At 42.1% G+C, this 20,342-nt stretch overlaps 1 protein-coding gene across 2 annotated transcripts in view; it reads left to right on the top strand.

The window, feature by feature from the left end:
• GCNT4 (glucosaminyl (N-acetyl) transferase 4) overlaps positions 1-15,165 on the top strand; it is a 24,843-nt gene extending 9,678 nt beyond the window's left edge. For both annotated transcript variants that reach the window (XM_024732760.1, XM_024732761.1), the window contains exon 2: positions 13,156-15,165. In XM_024732760.1, coding sequence (XP_024588528.1) covers positions 13,157-14,518 — 1,362 coding nt within the window. In that variant the 5' untranslated portion in view covers position 13,156 and the 3' untranslated portion in view covers positions 14,519-15,165. The remainder of the gene's footprint in view (positions 1-13,155) is intronic.
• Positions 15,166-20,342: the final 5,177 nt, after the last annotated feature.

Raw genomic sequence — 20,342 nt, 5'->3', positions numbered from 1 at the left:
TTTGCAGTATGCGGGCCTCTCACTATTGCGGCCTCTCCCGTTGCGGAGCACAGGCTCTGGACGCACAGGCTCAGCAGCCATGGTTCACAGGCCCAGCCGCTCCACGGCATGTGGGATCTTCCCAGACCGGGGCACAAAACTGTGTCCCCTGCATCGGCAGGCGGACTCTCAACCATTGGGCCACCAGGGAAGCCCGAATCAGGTTCTTTTGAAGAACTTTCTTGGTTACCCCACATTGTATTTCGTTGACTGCTCCTCTACAATGGAGGCTGGGGAGAAAGTCGTTTAGAGGGGTATGTTACTGCCACCAGCAATATAGAGATTCTCTTAGTAAAGAAGATAGGGAGGATGGATGTTCGGAGGCATTTGCCATCTCTACTAGAGCCATACATACAATCCTTACCTACTAGATCTGTTTCTGAATTTCATCCCACTGAACTCTGTCTATTCTGGCCACACTGTTTCAATGATTGTAACATTATAATACATTTGGAGATCTGAAGAGTCTTTTACTTTTGTATTCTGTACAGTTGGCATATAAATTTGCTGAGATGTTTAGTTTTTAACTAAATAATCTTTAAAATTTTTTATTATATTAGCCGAAAATAAAACCTACATGTTGACACCTGTTATCTTAATTAAAACCATTACTAGAGGGACTTCCCTGGTGGCATAGTGGTCGAGAATCCACCTGCCAATGCAGGGGACACAGGTTCGTGCCCTGGGCTGGGAAGATCCCACATGCTCAGAGCAACTAAGCCCGTGTGCCACAACTACTGAGCCTGCACTCCACAGCCCCCAAGCCACAACTTCTGAGCCCGTCTACTAGAGCCATACATACAATCCTTACCTACTAGATCTGTTTCTGAATTTCATCCCACTGAACTCTGTCTATTCTGGCCACACTGTTTCAATGATTGTAACATTATAATACATTTGGAGATCTGAAGAGTCTTTTACTTTTGTATTCTGTACAGTTGGCATATAAATTTGCTGAGATGTTTAGTTTTTAACTAAATAATCTTTAAAATTTTTTATTATATTAGCCGAAAATAAAACCTACATGTTGACACCTGTTATCTTAATTAAAACCATTACTAAAGGGACTTCCCTGGTGGCATAGTGGTCGAGAATCCACCTGCCAATGCAGGGGACACAGGTTCGTGCCCTGGGCTGGGAAGATCCCACATGCTCAGAGCAACTAAGCCCGTGTGCCACAACTACTGACCCTGCACTCCACAGCCCCCAAGCCACAACTTCTGAGCCCGTGTGCTGCAACTACTGAAGCCCGCACGCCTAGAGCCCGTGTTCCAAAGCCCGCACACGGCAACGAAGAGTAGCCCCCGCTCACAGCAACTAGAGAAGTGTGCAGCAATGAAGACCCAACACAGCCAAAAATAAAATAAATAAATTTATTTAAAAAAAAGAAAAAAACATCACTAGAGAATATAACAAAAAAGAAACAGATTCACAGATATAAAGAACAGACTGTGGGTTACCAGTGGAGAGAGGGAAGGGGGAGAAGCAAGATATGGGTAGAGGATTAAGAGGTACAAACTACTATGTATAAAATAAGTAAGTTAACATGGATATATAGTACAATACAGAGAATATAGCCAATATTTTATAATAACTATAAATGGAGTATAACCTTTAAAAATTGTGAATCACTATGTTGTACACCTGAAACTTATGTTGGAAATCAACAATGCCTCAATAAAAATACGAATAATAATAAAAACCATTAACTAGAACGTCTCCTTTTAGGAGATGCCAGCTGGTTTTACACGAAACCTCTGCTTTTGAAATCCCTATTTTGGCAGAACCTTTAACTTAAGTTCCTGGGTCTTAACTTTATTGTGTCTCTGTGCACACAAGCTCTTGGGACAATACCTCCATTTTAAACCAAGCAATACAGATCTTGACTCAATGGTAACATCGTGACAAGGATGCCAGTCTAGAATTTTTTAGTGGAAGGGCAGAAGCATATTGAAATCTCCGGCTCAGCTCCCCACCACAGTGGCAGAACACAGAAGGTAAACAAAGGAGCCTTTCTGATGATTTAAAACTGAGTGTATCTAATCCATTCATGGAGAGTGTGGCCTGGCTTTAAGCCATTTTTGCTGTTTGTACCCTTGATTCACCTCTGTGGGTCCCTGTGCTCCCTCTGATGTAGTTACAGCATTGGAAATTCTACTTTAAATGCAGGTGTAGAAATCAGTTACTGTGTCTCTTCAGTTGCTGCATAACCTTTGAGGAATTAATTTCGGCAGTGTAAAATAGAGAGCCATATAATACCAAAGAAGTGCTTCCAGAAGTTTCTGGGGTGGGGTGAGATGGGGTGGAAATCATATCATGTAGACCTTGGGCAGAGGAAGTTCTTTTTTCTTTATAGTGCACTAAACGTGATTTTTTTTTAAAGGAGTTAAATGTTTTTCAATGCAGTTTTTCCTCTTTATAGAAAAAGAAGCCAAAATAAAGCCACACTTTTAAGTTAGAACATAAAACATAAACTATATATTGGTTCTGTATTGGGCTAGCTAAGTGTGGAAGGCAGAGAAGAGAACTGGAGAAAGGAATGTAACCTCTCTGTGTACAAAGCTTGGAAGATAACGATTGACTACATCGACGAGCACCTTTTTTGTAACCTTTTATACCTACAAAGAAGGAAACTGATTTAAGCTGTTGCCATCAGAGCTGAAATTTGAGGGCATAGGTATTTTTGAACCAACCTCACCCCCCCCACCACCAGCATTTTTGTTTTTGTTTTTATGGAAAAACAATGTTTTGCAACATAATGAGGGTCATAAATTGTTACAAAATAAAACACTTTTCATTCAGTAGGATCGTTTCTGGCCCTTTGGACTTCCTACTAAAGACTTCTTAGCCGTATAGTTTGCCCCGCATGATACACAATCAGCTTTTGAGGTTTGCCCTGTGGACCAGATGCAACAAAGCCCAGAATCGTTGGCTGTCTCCTAATTGGTGTGAGTATAAAAAGCTGGCTGAATTTGGCACTTTTTTTCTCTACTGCTGCAAGCCCAGATTTGCGATGACCTTGAGGGACCACCGTGGGTAAATACATCCTAATGTGGGTTGCTTGTTTTCCACGTGACCTTAAATGACCCTATAAATCTCCCCCAAACCAGAGAGGCTCCAGCCAAGTTACTATTTGGAAGAATTATAATCTAAAGAGGTGGTTGATAAACTGATACTACCGTCCAGGATTTTTATTCAGACCTCTGTTCTCAAATCTTGCAGGTTAGATAGACCTTCGTTTAAGGAAAGCGGTGACCATAGTCTTTGTACTTGTAAACAGAAGCCTGCTGCCTGTAGAGGAAGCTATCAGTTGTGACATGGTCCACAGGGACCTCAACCAGAGCCCCTTTGGAAGAGGGGCATCTTATTTCTCTGAGTGAGACAGTTTTAACTGGACATATGATCTGAGAAACTGAGCCGTTGGAGGCCCTGTTTGAGGGTATGTTTTGTGTACTCGCATCGCTGCAGATTCCTCAGGACCACTTTCTTACGTGGTCCCTGGGGATGGCTTTGCCTGACAGGGATGCTAGAACAAGTCATTGCAGTTTTGTACTTTCTAGAGAATTGCCCCCGAAGATAATGAACTCAGGGGAAAAGTTTACAGCTTCTGCAATGCATAAAGTTACAGAAACAGTTTAGCTGGTTGTAAATGCACAGAACTAGTTCCATTTGCTCTTCTTGGATGTCTTTTAAAGGAATTCTTTGGCTCTCGATCTTTCAAAAAATATTGAGCAGACTGGGGGAAAAATTCTAAAGTTTAACTAGAGTAACCATCTTCCTACCTTTCAAAATCGAAGATAGGTGTATGTACATCTTTGGGAACAATATACTTCAGGCTTTAACAAAAAAGAATGTTGTCGGGAAGTGAAAAACATAATAATTAGAATGTCAGAATGAAGAGAATAATGAATGTACTATTTTAGAAATATAATGAATGCACTATTTAGAAAACTGGGGAAAAGTCAATATGTTGGTTTCCCAAAAATTCATTCATCTTGTAAAGGTCCTAGTACCTGACATCTGCATACCACAGTTTTCCTTCCATAGCTATTTCACATGCATTGTATCATAAGACTTTCATAACAGCATTGTGGGATAGCAAAACTATTATCCCCTTCAACATTTGGGAAATAAAGACTTACCCAACATTAAATGACTTGCCAGGGACACTTGAGGCATTTTTGGTGGCGGAGCCCACATAGAACTTGGGTCTTCTGATTTTGTTCTGCTGAGCAACCACCCTGTGCCAGCTAGGGATGTACATGGGGCAGGGGGTAGAGCGTAAATGAGGCCTGTCCCAGAGATCGAAATAAACAAGTAAACACAGTAACTGCTGCTGTGATGAGTGCTGAGAAGAAAACAAAGAGTGTGACAGTGAGGAAAGATTCGAGAAGGGTGATCAGAGACGATCAGAGGAAAGGATATTTCTCCTATGACTTGAGGGATATGGAAGGACCAGTCAGGCCAGGATTCAGGGGAAAATGATCTCAACATGAGAAGAGCAAGTGCAAAGGTCCTGAGGCAGGAAAGAGACTGTGGTGTTCTAGGAACTTGTAGAAAGACTGGTATTGCTTAGAGCTTAATGAGCAAGAAAAAAGCAGAATAACATGAAGTTGGAGAGAATTCAGTGCAAACTGTGGAAGCAGACCCTCACCCTCTCACCTCAAGCCCCCGGGCTCCAGCACTACTAGGACTGTCATTGCGTTTGAGGCAGAAAGTTGGGGGGATCCAAAATAAGAGGATATGATAACCTACTTTATTTATGATGCTGGGTATTTTAATTTTTTTGTTTTTAAAGAAAAAAAGCACTTTTTTTTTTCTCGGCCATGTATGAAGTGTTAGTGTTACTGTCAACCCCCTGAGAAACTAGCCAATAAATATTGTGCAGAACCTCCACGCAAGGATGTCAAAAAAAAAGATGAAGTTGGAGAGGAAGGCAGGGGCAGGAACAGGCTGGGCCTCTGTCCGTGGAAAGGATTTCTGATTTGACTGTAAGTGCAATGAAACCCAAGTGAAGGTGGTCTAAGTGTAAGGAGTGGGGTAGGGAGGGGGAGTGATGTGATTGATGGGTTTAAAAGATCCTTTTGGCTACAGTGCAGAGAGTGGGTTAGAGCAGCGGTCCCCAACCGTTTTGGCACCAGGGACTGGTTTCGTGGAAGACAGTTTTTCCATGGACCAGGGTGGCGGGGTGGGGGAAGGCTCAGGAGTGATGCGAGCGACGGGGAGCGGCAGATGAAGCTTCCCTCGCTGTCCCATCGCCCACCTCCTGCTGTGCGGCCCGTGGACTGGGGGTTGGGGACCCCTGGGTTAGAGGGAAGCAAGGGAGGCTAGTGAGGAAGTTACTTCATATACAGGCAAGAATTGATGCTGGCTTGGGTTACAGTGGAAAGGGATGGGTGGGTTCCCCCTACATCCCCTACATTTTGGATGCAGAACCAACAGGGTTTTTCTACCGCCAAGAGATTGGAATGGCAACCTCGCATTATGGTTAATAGCGTAGGCTCTGAAATGGGGCCACAGTTGAAAATCCTGGCTCCTCCACATACTAGCTACTTATCCTCTGTGACTCAGTTTCCTAATCTGAAAAATGGAGACAATGATAGTACCTCCCTCACAGGTTTATTGAATGGAATTCATAAGATAATGTAAATGGTACTGGCGCTCAGCATAGACCATTAGAGAGCAACAGGTCTGTGTCCTCTGACGCTGGCAGCATGAAGATTTTTGTTGACTTTGGCCAGAACAGCCTCAGCTGAGGGGGCAGTGGAGCCAAGCTGGACTGAGTACCACCTGAGGGGACCTGGGTAGGGGGAGTAGAGGTCCCCTTCTCTCCACTCCCTTAAGGGGGAGCAGCTGGATATACAAACATGTATGTAATGGGGGAACGTGTTCCCGTCATCCCAAGAGTGAAACAGGGTCTAATGATGGGTAGGTCTCTGCTTCCCCATTTAGAGAAGGAGGAATTTGGACTCAATCACCATTGAAGTTCTTGTCAGCTTTAGGATTTTCCTTCTAAGCTTCTTCAAGAATTATGGGATAATTAATTCAGCTTTGGTGGGGAAGGCCCAGAAAAGTCAATTCTATTATTTCAATTGTTTTTCTCCTATAGAAAATTATGTTGACCTCAGAAATCGTTTACTTTCTAACAGTTCACAGACCCAGTTTAGAAGAGGACTCATTCACAGTATATTGTGAAATGAAAGAAACAGCTAAGACAGTGCCTAAGGAGTGAGCCTTCTTGTTAAAAAGCAAGCCGGGGGTGGGGGAGATAAATTGGGAGACTGGGATTGACATATACACACTACTATATAAAATAGATAACTAATAAGAACCTACTGTATAGCACAGGGAACTCTACTCAATACTCAGTACTCTGTGGGAATAGAATCTAGAGAAGAGTGGCTATATGTATATGTATGACTGATTCACTTTGCCGTACACCTGAAACTAACACAATATTGTTAATCAGCTATATTCCAAGAAAAATTAATTTAAAAAAGAAACCTAAAAAAACTTTTTTTAATTTAAAAAAAATTTTTTGTTTTTACCAAAGAAAAAAAAAGGAAGGCAAAACAGGCATGTTTATTTAAAACAGTCTGGATGGACATACTGCCACCGAATGCTATGGCCAGGTGGCCGATTACTGGTGAGCTTTGTTTTCTTTTTGAGACTATAACCTCTTATTATTTGAGGACGTTTGTCCCCAATTTGTATTCTATGGTATTAATGACCCAGTGACACCATTCTTACTGTTTAGCTGCACACAGTCTGATAATTATTTGCCTTTTGCAGTCTTCCCTCTAGAACAATGAAGATGTGAGAGGTCATCAGCGCAAGAAACCTGCCTTTCTGCCCCTTTGCTGACTTCAGGTGCTATGGGGGCTTTGAGGAAATGCATCTCAGCTGAGTCATCCTCCCACTAATGGTCTTACTCCAAAACTTTCCTTGGGTTTGGTGATGAGCATGTCACCAAGGGGAGAATCAATGGCTCTATGGAAATCAGAGAGGTGCAGTAGGAGGACCTTGGCTTATTCAACTAGATCAGGATTTTTTTCTTTTTTTTTGAGTGAGGTCATCTCTATATTAGTGTTCTTAAGTGATTCCTCTTTGTAAGACTTTAGAAAGAAACAAAATTCTGACATTTCCAAATCAATAAACTCTTCAAAGCCTATTTTTTACACTGACATATAACGATACAAACTTTAAGAATTTACAGGTGGCCCATAGAGGAAATATTCACCACGTAGAGAGAGGTTGCACCCAGGCAGTTTTCTAAAGCAATTAGTAATTCTCAGCCCAACCTGTGTCACTGGTCACAACAAGAACAAGTGAATCAGTGAATAGTCAGTGACAGGATACAAGTGTAACTGATGGCAGAATTTCTTAGGAGGAGCTCGCTTTCTTTTCCTTTAGTGGATTCCACTGGCTGGGAAATTGACTGATCTCCTTCACTGGCATGTGGATTGGCGCCAGCCTCTGATTGCAGGAACAGAACGTGTTCATCAGCCAGCATTCCTCCAGGCTGATTCTCTGTCTAAATAAGCCCTTAAACTGGGTGGAAGTTCTGAGGACTTCAAACGTGGTTTGATGTTCACTTCTGTTCCAACTTTAGGACAGCTAGATAAGACACAGTAATGAGAAATTTTAATCAAGGACTAAAACTTGTGGAAAATAAGGAGTATTTTTAGATTTATATTCTAAGAGACAGCATTGCCTAGAGGGTTCATCCCTGGAGAAAGACTCTCTGGGTTCAAGTTCCAACTAAAGCACTTTCTAGTTCTGTATAACCTTGGGCAATTTCTTTATCTCCACGTGCCTCAGTTTCCTGTCTTGTAAAAGAGGGAGAGAGGTAGTACCTACCTCATTGGTCTGTGGAGGGAACTGAGTTATTACATACGGAGCACCTAGAACAATGCCCCGAGTAACAACTCTTTATTGAGTGATTCTACATTAAGAATAATGATATTACTAAATTAATAACGAGCATTACATGGACGCATTCAAGCATTGGTTCTAAAGTATTAAAGTCATACCTGCATTAACCAGGCAGTCAAGATCTGGACTGTGCCAAAGCACTTTGCATGCATTACCTCACTTAACTTCAAAGGCCCTTTGAGGTAGTTACTATTATTAACGTCTTTTTACTGATGGGGACACAGAGATGTGGAGAGGTTGAGGGGCTTGTCCAGGGTCCAGCGCAGGGGCCTCCCGCAAGCTGAAGCCCGGCTGTGCCGCCAGGACCACGTGTGGCTGCCTCTTCTCCAGCTCAGCCCAGAGCAAGGTCTTATTAGCTCCAGCTGCTTTATCCTTCCTTCTGCCCTTTCCACCTCCTCCTTTGGTCAGAAAGGTGAAGGTCATTTCCTTCACAGTGCCTAAAATTGTTTAGTGGATTCTTTTCTTAAAAACAAACAAAACAAAACAAACACCAGCACGTCCTGTGTACTACACTGGAAAAACCCCAAGATTTGGAGTCAGGCAAGCTGGGTGCTGGGAAAGAAAAGACCTGTAATGTGCCCTGAGGACCTCTGCGGGCAACTCCTTTCACCCAGGCTCCAGAGCCCTCACAGCCCCAGTGGGGGCACTTCTAATCCCCAAGTTGAGACCAGAAAACCAGGCTTAGTTTGATTGGTCTTAAAGCCACTGCTTCTCCAGGGATCCATGTCCGGGTCTGGGGCATCCTGAAGCCCTTACACTACTTTCTCTTCTCCTCCCGGTGACCCCCCCCACACACACACACATACACACCTGTGTGAGCGCCTGGGAAGACGTGCAGGTGTGCAGGGAGGGAGCAGGACGGGCGCGGGGGCGGAGGGACAGAGGCTACTTCATCTGCAACATGCACGGTGGGCCCCGCAGTCTTGGTGCCTAAGCTAAACCACATGCACAACCCTTCCTCCAGTTCTTTGGTGGTTTACCATTCGCCCTCTTGCCCTGGGTTAGGAGTCACGTACCTCAGTGACAGCCGTGGGTTTTCAATTGCTGACGAATTGCTGACGAACGAGAGTTTGTTGAAAAGCTGCTAATGGCTGTGGCCATTTAGCCCTGAAAGCAATTATAGCCACTTAGCTGGGGTGTACCTTGGTGTGCCTGCTGTTTCCTTTAAGAAACTGTAAACAATGCCTGGGAGGGTAGAGGAAAAGAAGATGGTTTGGGGAAAATGTTGCATTCCACATCCCTGTTGGGGTTTTATTGAATTATCCAAATAGACCTCATTTGATGTAGCGATCAACCCTTGCTGCCATTTCCTTCTCGATTCTGTGTCATCGCCCATGTGGTGATAACTCCCTAAGCAGGTCAGCTTCCTCATCTGCTTGGGTCAGTGGGAGGGAAATACCCCTTCTGCCAGGGGTGGGGCATTGTTCGTAATGTAAGACTACCTCGTGGCAGCAAAACACCTGCCTGCTCTCTGCCCATGAGCTTTTAAGGGGGAAAGAGTGGGTGGGGTGTTTGTAGAAGGTGACCTCGCTGCCCTGGTTTCGGCTTTGGAAAAGACGTGGCCGCGTAACTGCCAGTCTTAGCCCAGCCAGCTCCAGTCAGACCTGGGTCACGCCTCTGGAAATCATCCCCATCCCTCCACCCCTGGCCCCTGGTAGAAGAGTACCCCAAGTAACAACTTTTTTTTTTTTTAAGATTTTTTCGATGTGGACCTTTTTTAAAGTCTTTATTGAATTTGTTACAATATTGCTTCTGTTTTATGCTGTGGCTTTTTGGCCGTGAGGAATGTGGGGTCTTAGCTCCCCGACCAGGGATCCTAGGGATTGAACCCGCACCCCCTGTATTGGAAGGCGAAGTCTTAACCACTGGACCACCAGGGGAGTTCCAACACCTCTTTATTGAGTGACTCTGCATTAATAATAATGATATTATTAAATTAACAAAGAACATTACATAGAAGCATGCAGGCATTCATTCTGCAACATTGTATGTATGTCAACATCGTCTGTGCTGGGAGGGGCTGTGGGTATCATGCAGAGGTTGTGTCCTGAGAAAAGCTAAGGTTGAGAACTGTGATCTCTAACCTCCTGCACCCGCGCTTCCCTGCCCCTCCTGAGAAGGCTTGGAGCACACACTTCCCGACTCCAGCTAGTGCGTCGATAGTCTGAGTTGAGCCAGGAGGCCATGGCTTCCTGCCCAGAGAGGGAGGGTCGCAGGGCACCGGGGAAGGAGAGGCGGCAGGCACGCTGTGAGGAGTCCTGGGGGAGCTAGCTCTGGGCCCTGTGTCTGAGCTTCGCCAGCCAGGGACAAGAATTAATTCTAAAGGAAGAAAGAGGAGGGAATCGGGACAGCCCAGAGGCCTTGCTTTCTTTCTTCCCACGCCAGACATCTTTAAGCGGGAGAGCTCGTCTGTCTCCGGGACAGCCTTTAACATCAGGGGAAACAAGCAGTCCTCCCTATTCTGCCCTGTCCTAAGTCCAAGTAAAGCCCCTTCACCTACTCACCATGCCAGAATTGCCTTTGACTGAAAGCATTCCTTTCCCCAAGTTAGAAGGAACAAGGGGTGGAGATGCAAGCCTTTTGCTGAGAATGAGCTTTTATCAAATCCTGAAAGGGGCCCAGTCTGGGGAGATGTCATCAGGTTATCCGCAGGCACTGAAACCTTTGCCCTTTTATGTAAGTGTGATGCTGGTCAGCAAAGATGTTGTCTGGACCTGGTAATGGAGAAGGAGAAGAAGGGATGAATTTGAGGCGTATTTGTGAGATGATCCTGTGGGTGTACAGGAAATGGAAGAGTCGGGTGGCTTTCGAGTTTCAAGCTTGGGTCATTGAGTGGATAAACTGAGACAGAAAACACAGGAGAGGTTAGGTTTCCTGTTTGGTTATGGACTCATTGATGTTGAGTGCCCGTGGGCTATCTAGTGGAGATGTCTATCAAGCAATTGGATGTTCACGTCAGAAGCTTGGGCAAGATGTAAGTCCTGAAGATAAAGGTGTTGGCAGTGTATATACATGGAAGGTATACATGGAAATCCCGAAAGCAAGGAAGAGTGTTTGTGAGAAGAGCAGTAAGCTAAGAATAGGACTCAGGAGAAACCCACAGAGGAGAGACTGAGGTGTGGTGGGGAGGACCCAGATTCTACGGAACAGTTCAGCGTTGATAAATAAGGTATGGTTCTTTAAAGGAGGGTAATTCAAGTGAGGGTGAATGAGAGTATGGCATTCCTAGGAGAGCTTTTTCAATCAATCTGTATAAAAGAAAACTACAAAAGTAAATCAGGTTCAAATGCCTTGCTACCTCTTCTAAGGAAATTGGGTACAATGATTATGTCCTCGTTTAAGATTTATTGAGATGTGTAAGGAAATTGTATGTGGGCTCCTCAGACCTCCCCAGTTCTCAGTAACTGAACCTCCTGGAAGCAGGCCTAGGAGCTTGGTCAGCCCTCCTGTCCTCGAGCCTCTGGGTAATATTCCCTGGATTTCCCCATTTCCTGCTGCTCCCCAAATAAGCACATGTAATGCCCTTCTGTTGGGTAGCCCATTTTTATCTGTTAAAGTAATATAATCATTTTCAACATTCTAATAGTCCAAAAGGCTATTCAGTGATAAGTAAATCCCCCTCCTCCCCAGGCTCCAGATCCTTAGTCCTTCTGGAAGTATTGGCCTGTGGGCCAGATCCAGCCAGCTGCCTGTTTTTGTAAATAAAGTTTTATTGGAGCCCAGCCACACCCAGTCATTTACACACAGTCTATGGCTGCTTTCCCACTACAGCAGCAGAGGTGAGTAGTTGTGACAGAGAAAGAAAAAGTTTGGCAACGTGTGCTCTTTGTGTCTAGGCTTCTGGGTGTATATAGTCTTTTTTGGACACATTTGTGAGCTCGCTCTACACTGTTCGTTATTTCTGTTTCATAGTCTACAGTGGGGACTGTTCCACAGGGATATGTGCAGATTCAGGCTTTTTCACCCGGTGTGGGTGTAATTAATCAATGCCCCGTAGGGCATTTTAGTGCTTTTCAGTCTTTAGCCTTAAAGCTTCTCATTACACACCTTCTTTGCACACACATGAGCTCTTCTGGATGGGTTCGTAAAACTGACAGATTCTGCCAAACTGGCCCCTGGCCCCCACCTTCTCTCAATGCGTCAGGTTCTTTTCATCTTAAGGGCTAAATTTCTAATCCCTGTGAGGAAATGGGGCCTAACAAAATAAGTAAGTGAAATGTGCAAGTTTACCAAATTTGTATAATCTATATAAAATTTTAGTGTCTAATATTTACTATAGCTCCTTTGGGGGTCTGCCCACTGCTCTTATTTCTGAAGGTGGGTGTCTTAGTCCGCGCAGGCAGCTATGATAAAATACCACAGACTGGGAGGCTTATCAACAACAGAAATGTATTTCTCACCGTTCTAGTGGCTGGGAAATCCAAGATCAAGGCTCCAGCAGATTCTGTGCCTGATGAAAGCTTGCTTCCCAGTTCATAGACAACAAGCTTCGCACCGTGTCCTCACATGGTGGAAGGGGCAAGGGAGCTTCCTGGGGTCTCTTTTGTAAGGGCACCAATCCTATTTATGCGGACTTCACCCTCATGACCTAAAAATTTCCCCAAAAGCCCCACCTCCTAATACAATCACATTGGCAGTTAAGTTTCAACTTAAAATTTGGGGCAGGGGATGCAAACATTCAGTTTATAGCAGTGATTTACTGGGCTTTCCCCATTTGACATCAGATCTAGATCTAATCAGGATCTGAAGGTAGAATCCAGATGGATATTCCTTTTAGCCTCAGGTGGGTCTTTTGCATTTCTAATGACCTCTTGACAACATCCAATTCTCTAGGCCTCTGCCCAAACCAGAGCAATCCCTCCCCAAATATGCTAAGCACAGATACAGACAATTAAGATACTTAGTACCTATATTTTAGGAGTTAACATTATTTTTCATTCTATTCGGTAACCAACATCTCTCAAAATTAGGTATCGTTAACACAGACTACGACAAAATACAACCATTGTACATATTTCCATTTCCTTGTTTCTGGATTCTTTTAAGGACAAGAATCTTGTTTTAATCATCTTTGGGCCCAGCATTCTGCCTGGTGTGTGGTAGGCACCCAGTGGATGTTGGTTGAACTGAACTAATTTTCTCTTCATATTTCAACGGAATTATTCCTTTGTTCTCTTACAGAATGAAGACATTCAAATGTTGTTTTAAATACCACCTAAAGCAGAAAGTTTTCATCCTGTTTCTAACCCTATGGCTGTTCTCCTTGTTGAAGCTTCTAAATGTGAAACGCCTCCTCTTCCCCGAAAGAGGCATTTACTTGGTTGAGTACTCCCTAAGTACCTCGCCTTTTGTAAAGAACAGATATACCCATGTTAAGAATGAAATCGGGTATGAGATTAACTGTTCAGGTGTCTATGAACAGGAGCCTTTGGAAATTGGCAAGAGTCTGGAAATAAGAAGAAGAACCATCATCGACTTGGATGATGATGATGTTGTGGCAATGACCAGTGACTGTGACATTTATCAGGCCCTACGAAGCTACCACGAAAAGCTTGTTTCAAGGGAGGAGAAAAGCTTCCCAATAGCCTATTCTTTGGTTGTTCACAAAGATGCAATTATGGTTGAAAGGCTAATCCATGCTATATACAACCAGCACAATATTTACTGCATCCATTATGACCGTAAATCATCTGATACCTTCAAAGTTGCCATGAACAATTTAGCTAAGTGCTTCTCTAATATTTTCATTGCTTCCAAATTAGAGATTGTGCAATATGCACACATTTCCAGACTCCAGGCTGATTTAAATTGCTTGTCAGACCTTCTGAAGTCTTCAGTTCAGTGGAAATATGTTATCAACCTGTGTGGGCAGGATTTTCCTTTGAAATCAAACTTTGAATTAGTGTCAGAGTTGAAGAAACTCAATGGATCAAATATGTTAGAGACAGTGAAACCCCCTAACACTAAGATGGAAAGATTCACTTATCACCATGAACTCAGACAGGTGCCTTATGAATATGTGAAACTACCAGTGAGGACAAACATCTCCAAGGAAGCCCCCCCCCATAACATCGAGATATTTGTTGGCAGTGCTTATTTTGTTTTAAGTCGAGCATTTGTTAGATATGTTCTCAACAGCTCCCTCGTTAAAGACTTTTTTGCCTGGTCTAAAGATACATACTCGCCTGATGAGCACTTTTGGGCTACCTTAATTCGGGTACCAGGAATCCCCGGGGAGATTTCTAGGACAGCCCAGGATGTGTCTGACCTACAGAGTAAGACCCGCCTGGTCAAATGGAACTATCTAGAAGGCCTTTTCTATCCCAGTTGTACTGGCTCTCACCTCCGAAGTGTGTGTATCTATGGAGCAGCAGAACTAAGGTGGCTTATGAAAGATGGACATTGGTTTGCTAATAAATTTGATTCTAAGGTGGACCCTGTCTTGATTCAATGCTTGGCGGAAAAGCTTGAAGAACAGCAGAGAGAGTGGATCACTTTATCTTCAGAAAAGTTATTTATGGCTAAAACAGCCACAACATTATGATAAAGTCATGATGGAAATAAGGTTAATATGGAATTGCATGCTATACCATGGCCAGTACCATTTGCGTTTAACCTTCTCATAGTCTGAAAGGTGTCTACAGTTCCACACACAAGGGAAAGTGACCTGGCCTTTAGTGACAATTAGTCTGTGGTTGGTTGGGTGTTTTTATGTATGTTTTAGCTTGTAATCTCACTGAGCTAAATGGGAGATTTTCAACAGTCAGTAATCTGATATCTATTGAGCTCCTGCTATATGCCAGGCACTTTTTTTAGAAACATGTAGGAATTGCATCCAAGTTGTAATGAGTTATACAGTGCCCTCAAGGAGCTGTGGCTTACCCCAATCACACAGCAACCTTAATATCTTAAGTTGTCCACATAACAGGGTCCCACTGAAGAAGTTGTGGAGTGTGCGGTAATTATATAACCATAATAACCACCAGTTTCAGAGCAGTGTTGACGTACAGTGACCAACGTTCCACTTGCCTCTTAATTCAGCTCCCTAGACTTTTCTTAACCATTAGAATATTAGAAGGAGAGACTCTACTACCTCAGAAGAACTAAAAGAATTGTCCAATTTCCTGCTTGCCAAAAGCATAACTTACCTTATGGTACCTCGCTTATTCAATTCAGGGTTGGGTGACTCTGTGTGGGGGGGGCATTTCTAGTGTATGGATGTTAGGGAGGGGGTGAAGTTAAGTCGGGGGATTGGGACGGGTGGTGCCTGAGGAGGAACAAAGGGATTTGGGTGACTTTTCCATCATGTTACGCAATGGTGTCATGAATGACCTCCTTTGTAATTCAGCCGTTTCTTTAATACATTTGCTGATTAAAGTTAAAAACTGATTAACAGTTCAAAGTGTCACTCTCCAGAACATTGAATCTAAGTCTTTCTGTTCATAGATTATCATTATATGTAAGGTTTTTTTACAATGGAATAGTATAATTTTGTTTTGTGGAACTGTCAAGCTAAGAATCACTAAATTTTCTTGAAAAGGTTGTGTGAAATATGACAGCTTACTAAATTAACTATTAGTCATTAAAATAATGTACTTACTTCTCCAGCAACTGTCAAGTGGAGTCCAAACGTAAACTTATAAAAGCTCTAAGTTCATTGCAGTCTTCTCAGCTTCAATCCAAGAGAGAAAAAGCTAATTTTCCTAAGGACACAGCAAGAATAATCACTAATGATATTTTATGAAAACTACACCTTAGAAAACTACCAAAATCAGTCAAAATATACATATTTTTTCATGTAACTATTGTGCTGGAGGTGAAATGGGGCAGGAGTGGGGTTCTCAGAACAGGCTATAATATTTTTATGTCTCCTGGGAAATAATGGAACTCATGTAAGAAATTCTCCATGATCTTATGTTTCAATGTCAGCCTCAATAACTACATAAAGATGTAGTAATCAAGACCAGTATGAGACTGTTGGAAGACAAGTATTTAAATGTTTTCAAATGTCTGTGTTCTACATGAGAAATTCCTTTTGCTTGTTTTAAAGTTTATGATACGATCTGCCAAGTGGCACCATTTCTCTGTCCCTTTCTTTTTCTCCTGAACTTGTTTGTTTTCCCTTTTTTTTCCCCTACCCCTTTCAAATTACCAGTTTGTCCATGTGCGTGACCGTGACAATCTAATCACTATGATCTCCAGGAGCGACAGTTTTCTTGGTCTATAAAGTGAACAGTTGGATGTGTCCTTGGCTTCCTCACATATTTCTGTGTGAGAATCAATTGAGATAATATATAAAGTGGTTTGAAAATGAGGACAAACTATTGGAATATCAGCGAGCAGTCTTACTATGAGGCAAAATTGGTCTAACCCCATTGTGACACTTAACCATTTACCTTTTCTAAAAAACCTTCGATATACAAAAAAGCCACAATCGCAGGGGCAACTTTTGTAACAGATTCCAGGTACTAAGAAACCCCTGTCACCACATCTGGGGCTCCTTTTAAACGAATAAGATTAGCAAATTGGTCCAGTGGCTTAGATCAGGAGTAAGGGTAGAAATACTTTTCCTACTATCCAGGCTTAAATACACAAAGCCCTGTTGAAATCTTGTTTTCTATGCCTTTGGTCGTCAGAATAAATGAAAATGATGAAAAATAAATATCGACCTCCTGGTCTGGTGTCTTGCCTCCTGGTGAGAAATGATTCTATCCCTTGTTTATTGGGAAATTTTCCAGTGGTTAATCACTTTAATGCCATATTCAGATGAAACATGGCACCAAGAAGAGGCGGCAGTGCCTTCTCCACATGGACATATTTCTCAGGATTCAATTCCTGACATTCCAGGGAGCTTGTCAGATCATTCTCTCTTGCCTTGGAAATCCTGCAGATTCCCTGCATGTCTTCAAACCTCCATCAAACCTGATTCTTCCCTAAAACAATTTGGTATGATTCTCTCTAGTCTGGAGAATGTTCTGCAGTCTGTGTTTTATAATTATTCTTTGCATAGTATTTATTGAATCTAGATTATCATTTGGCAATGAGACCAGGACCTTGGAGTTTGTAAATTATATTAGATAATATTAACAGTGAAAGAGCTACCCAAATATATCTACATTATGTGAATAATCTACTGTAATAATATTTAAAGACCAGCGTTGCTGCTATTTTTAATGTTTTGGTTATTTTAAGTGAAATATATGTAATGTTTTAAACTTAGGGAATTAAATTTGAAGATTTTTCTTGCCTTCCAGAATGTGAATATTATACATAAATATATATATATATATATATAGACATATTGCAGAGAAAACAAAATGACAATCTTTTTTGAGAATGTAAAGTGAATGTACTCCATTTATGCTATAACTGTTGTTGTTGATGATGGAATGAGTTTTGATTTTTGTTAACATTTTTATCAACTGGTCTCTAAATCTCCTAATTTTTTTTTTGTTTCTTGTTTGTTTGTTTGAAAGACATATTTCTCATTGTATGAGTTTTAAGTAGATTGGTTTTGCATTTTTGTATTATGCTGCTACTAGATGTTAATTCTCCAGTACTGTCAAATAAAATGTGCTCCCCAAACCAAGGCCCTGGAATCTTTGATGCTTCCTTTTTCAGGTTGTGCTGGTTCCCCACAAAGATTCTCTCAGTTGATGACACTTGCCCAGTATTTGAGGAGCACAGTTAATTTCACATCAGAGTAAAACAATTCAGTGTGTGCATTATACACAGAACATAGGCGTACAAACTTGAATTTAATTTGGCAAAATCTCAAAGAATCTTTCAGAATTTCTCTGTTTTCATTCTCCTTCAAGTTGGTTTCTCCTCTAAGATTAACTATCTAGATAAATATTCTTGTTTCCTTGATTACTTTATGGACGTTTATTCTCGATAGAGTAGGTTGAGCTCTTTATCTCACATCCCTCAATCCCTGGAAAATCAACTCTTTCTGCACCAGAATGCCTGCCTTGGTTGTAAAGCCCCATGAACATGAGGACCCTGGCTCCGCCAGTATCCTCAAGCTCGGTTGGTGAGTGATTCTGGATGGGTTTCCCTGTGTCCTGAATAACACCATCTTTTCCAGCTCTACTGAGCAGAGGAGCATTTGTCATCACTGATCCCCGCGCTCCCACCCCTACTCTGAAAATCCCCCTGGTCAGTTAGTTTCCTTCTATCACACTTCTGAAGCTATAACAGTTCCCAGCCTCCCCAGCTGACAAGGAGTATGCATGTCACACTCATAAATCACAATCCATCTCAAGGAGTAGGGCCATTTTAGGAAGCTTCAAGATAAAAAAAATTAACATCTACTTTAACCTAAGGTTAATTCTAGGTCTTGCCAAACTGGACAACTATGTAATCCCATGAAAGAAGTTGGACTGCTTTTGGTAGTGGCAGTGGTAGGATGGGTAGGTATACAGCATCATATTGAAGACCCATAGGCTTGATTCCCAGATTAGCAATTCCATATATTTTTAATTCCCTTTGGTGCCTACAAATCTGCATCTAAACTAGGACAACTGGCTTCTAGTTTCATGAAACCGATTATGAAGAAATCTTGGCAAGGGAAAGTAGATGATTGCAAATTTATTCCTACTACTTGGAAAAAATTTTCTATGATGATGCATGATAAACAGCTTGAGCTGTGCTTCAGAGACATGATCAGTGCGTCAACCCACGAAGATGCATAAAAGCCACAGGAAGACTATTCACCTGACCTCAGGTATGGCCTTCACGTAGAGTAGCACTGTCCTTCCTGGGAGCACCGTGAACAAAATCATGCAGAGGACAAAGAGGAAAGAATCTGAGGAAAAATCTTGGTCAATGACCTGGGTAAATTTATTTTACTTTTTTGTTGTTGATATTGCTGTTGTTTTCTATAGAACAATAAAGGAAATTTAAACAGAAATCATTCATATTCATAATTCTAACATCCTGACAAAACCATTATAGTTCTCTGAATGCCCTTCTAATCTTATCCATACCCATATCCATTTTTTTGTTTCTTCCCACTACCGGTATATTTTCAATCACTTTCCCATGTTGCTGCATGATCTTTATGGCTATCTAATGGTCATACCATAATTCACTCAGTCCTTCCTTTATTGTAGGACATTTGGATTGTAAACTCCTTTTATCTTTCTGTCATAAATAATGGTGCTGTGAACAGCTTTATACATAAATCTTGTTCTTTCCTTGAATCACTTCCTTATTTCTGAGCGAGGAATGACAATCCTGAAGAGAATGGATTTTTTAAAATTTATTGGTTTTTATATATGTTGCAAATCTCCCTCTCAAGGAATTGTATAGGACAGTCGGTTGGTGTATATCAACTACAGCCTCAACCTATGTGAAATAAATTGTATTTATTTATTCTGATGAATGGCTAGTCTGATTCTCAAAGGTAAGCAAAGACCTTTGCCTAAAGCAAGGATGCAGCCAGTCCTCTAACAGATCAAAGAAGGTGTTTAATGTATGGTTAGTAAAGAGCTCTTTCAGAACAGTATTATTCTCAAAGTTTAAATTTTGATGACTGCTCCATTCCAGGAAGGATCTAAAGGCTGCTAGCTCCTTCTAGGATCCATTCTCCCTGGCTTCTGTGGTTTAATTCTGAGCAACCATATGACCAACTGTTAATTCCCAGCCTTCCTTTTGTTAACTAAAATTTCAGAAAAGGAGACCTGACTGAAATAAGTAGGCATCTACTGGGGAGTTGTTAAATCTGCAGCCAGGGAGACAGTTTCAAGAAGCACTTGAATTATGTTCCCTGGGACTACAAAATGGGGGAGGCTTAAAAAGGCAAAACCCCACAAGGTTAGATAAATTGTCATGAATTAGGATTGAAGCTGGCAAGAAGTAAGAGTGTTTGTTAGGCAAGGGTTGGTTGAGATCTGAAATGATTACACAGTTGCGAAGAGGGAGAGAACTTTGAAGCTACAAGTCTGCAGCTAGCAGACATTGTTTTAAAAATGGCCGGTGGTGTCCTTGAGTTTGATATAATTCAGAGAAGATTCAAATTCTCAGTGATGCAGGAAAGTGTCTGAAACCACATCCAAAATGGCCATCCAGCTCCATTTTGGATGCCTGAACCATAGTTACTCTCTTTTGATCTTTAAATGAACTTAAATATGTAGTCACTTTCAACTAATGGTGGCAAATGAGAAAAAGCAGAAGTCATTGCACAGGGCAGCTGAAAACACACTTGAAAGGTGGGTGACCTAGCTTGCCTTTCCCCCACCTCCCTTACTTTTTCATACTCCCTGGAATGTGTTTGTAATAGCTGGAATTTCAGCAGCCATTTTAAAACCATGAGGGTGTAAGTTATAAGGCAAGGATAGGATAAAAATATGCCACTTGAACCACCC

This window comes from Neophocaena asiaeorientalis, unplaced genomic scaffold (assembly GCF_003031525.2).
Source record: "Neophocaena asiaeorientalis asiaeorientalis breed wild unplaced genomic scaffold, Neophocaena_asiaeorientalis_V1.1 scaffold515, whole genome shotgun sequence".
Classification (NCBI taxonomy): domain Eukaryota; kingdom Metazoa; phylum Chordata; class Mammalia; order Artiodactyla; family Phocoenidae; genus Neophocaena; species Neophocaena asiaeorientalis.
The sequence above is the reverse complement of the archived record's forward strand: the minus strand, read 5'-3'. Positions and strand labels throughout refer to the sequence as shown.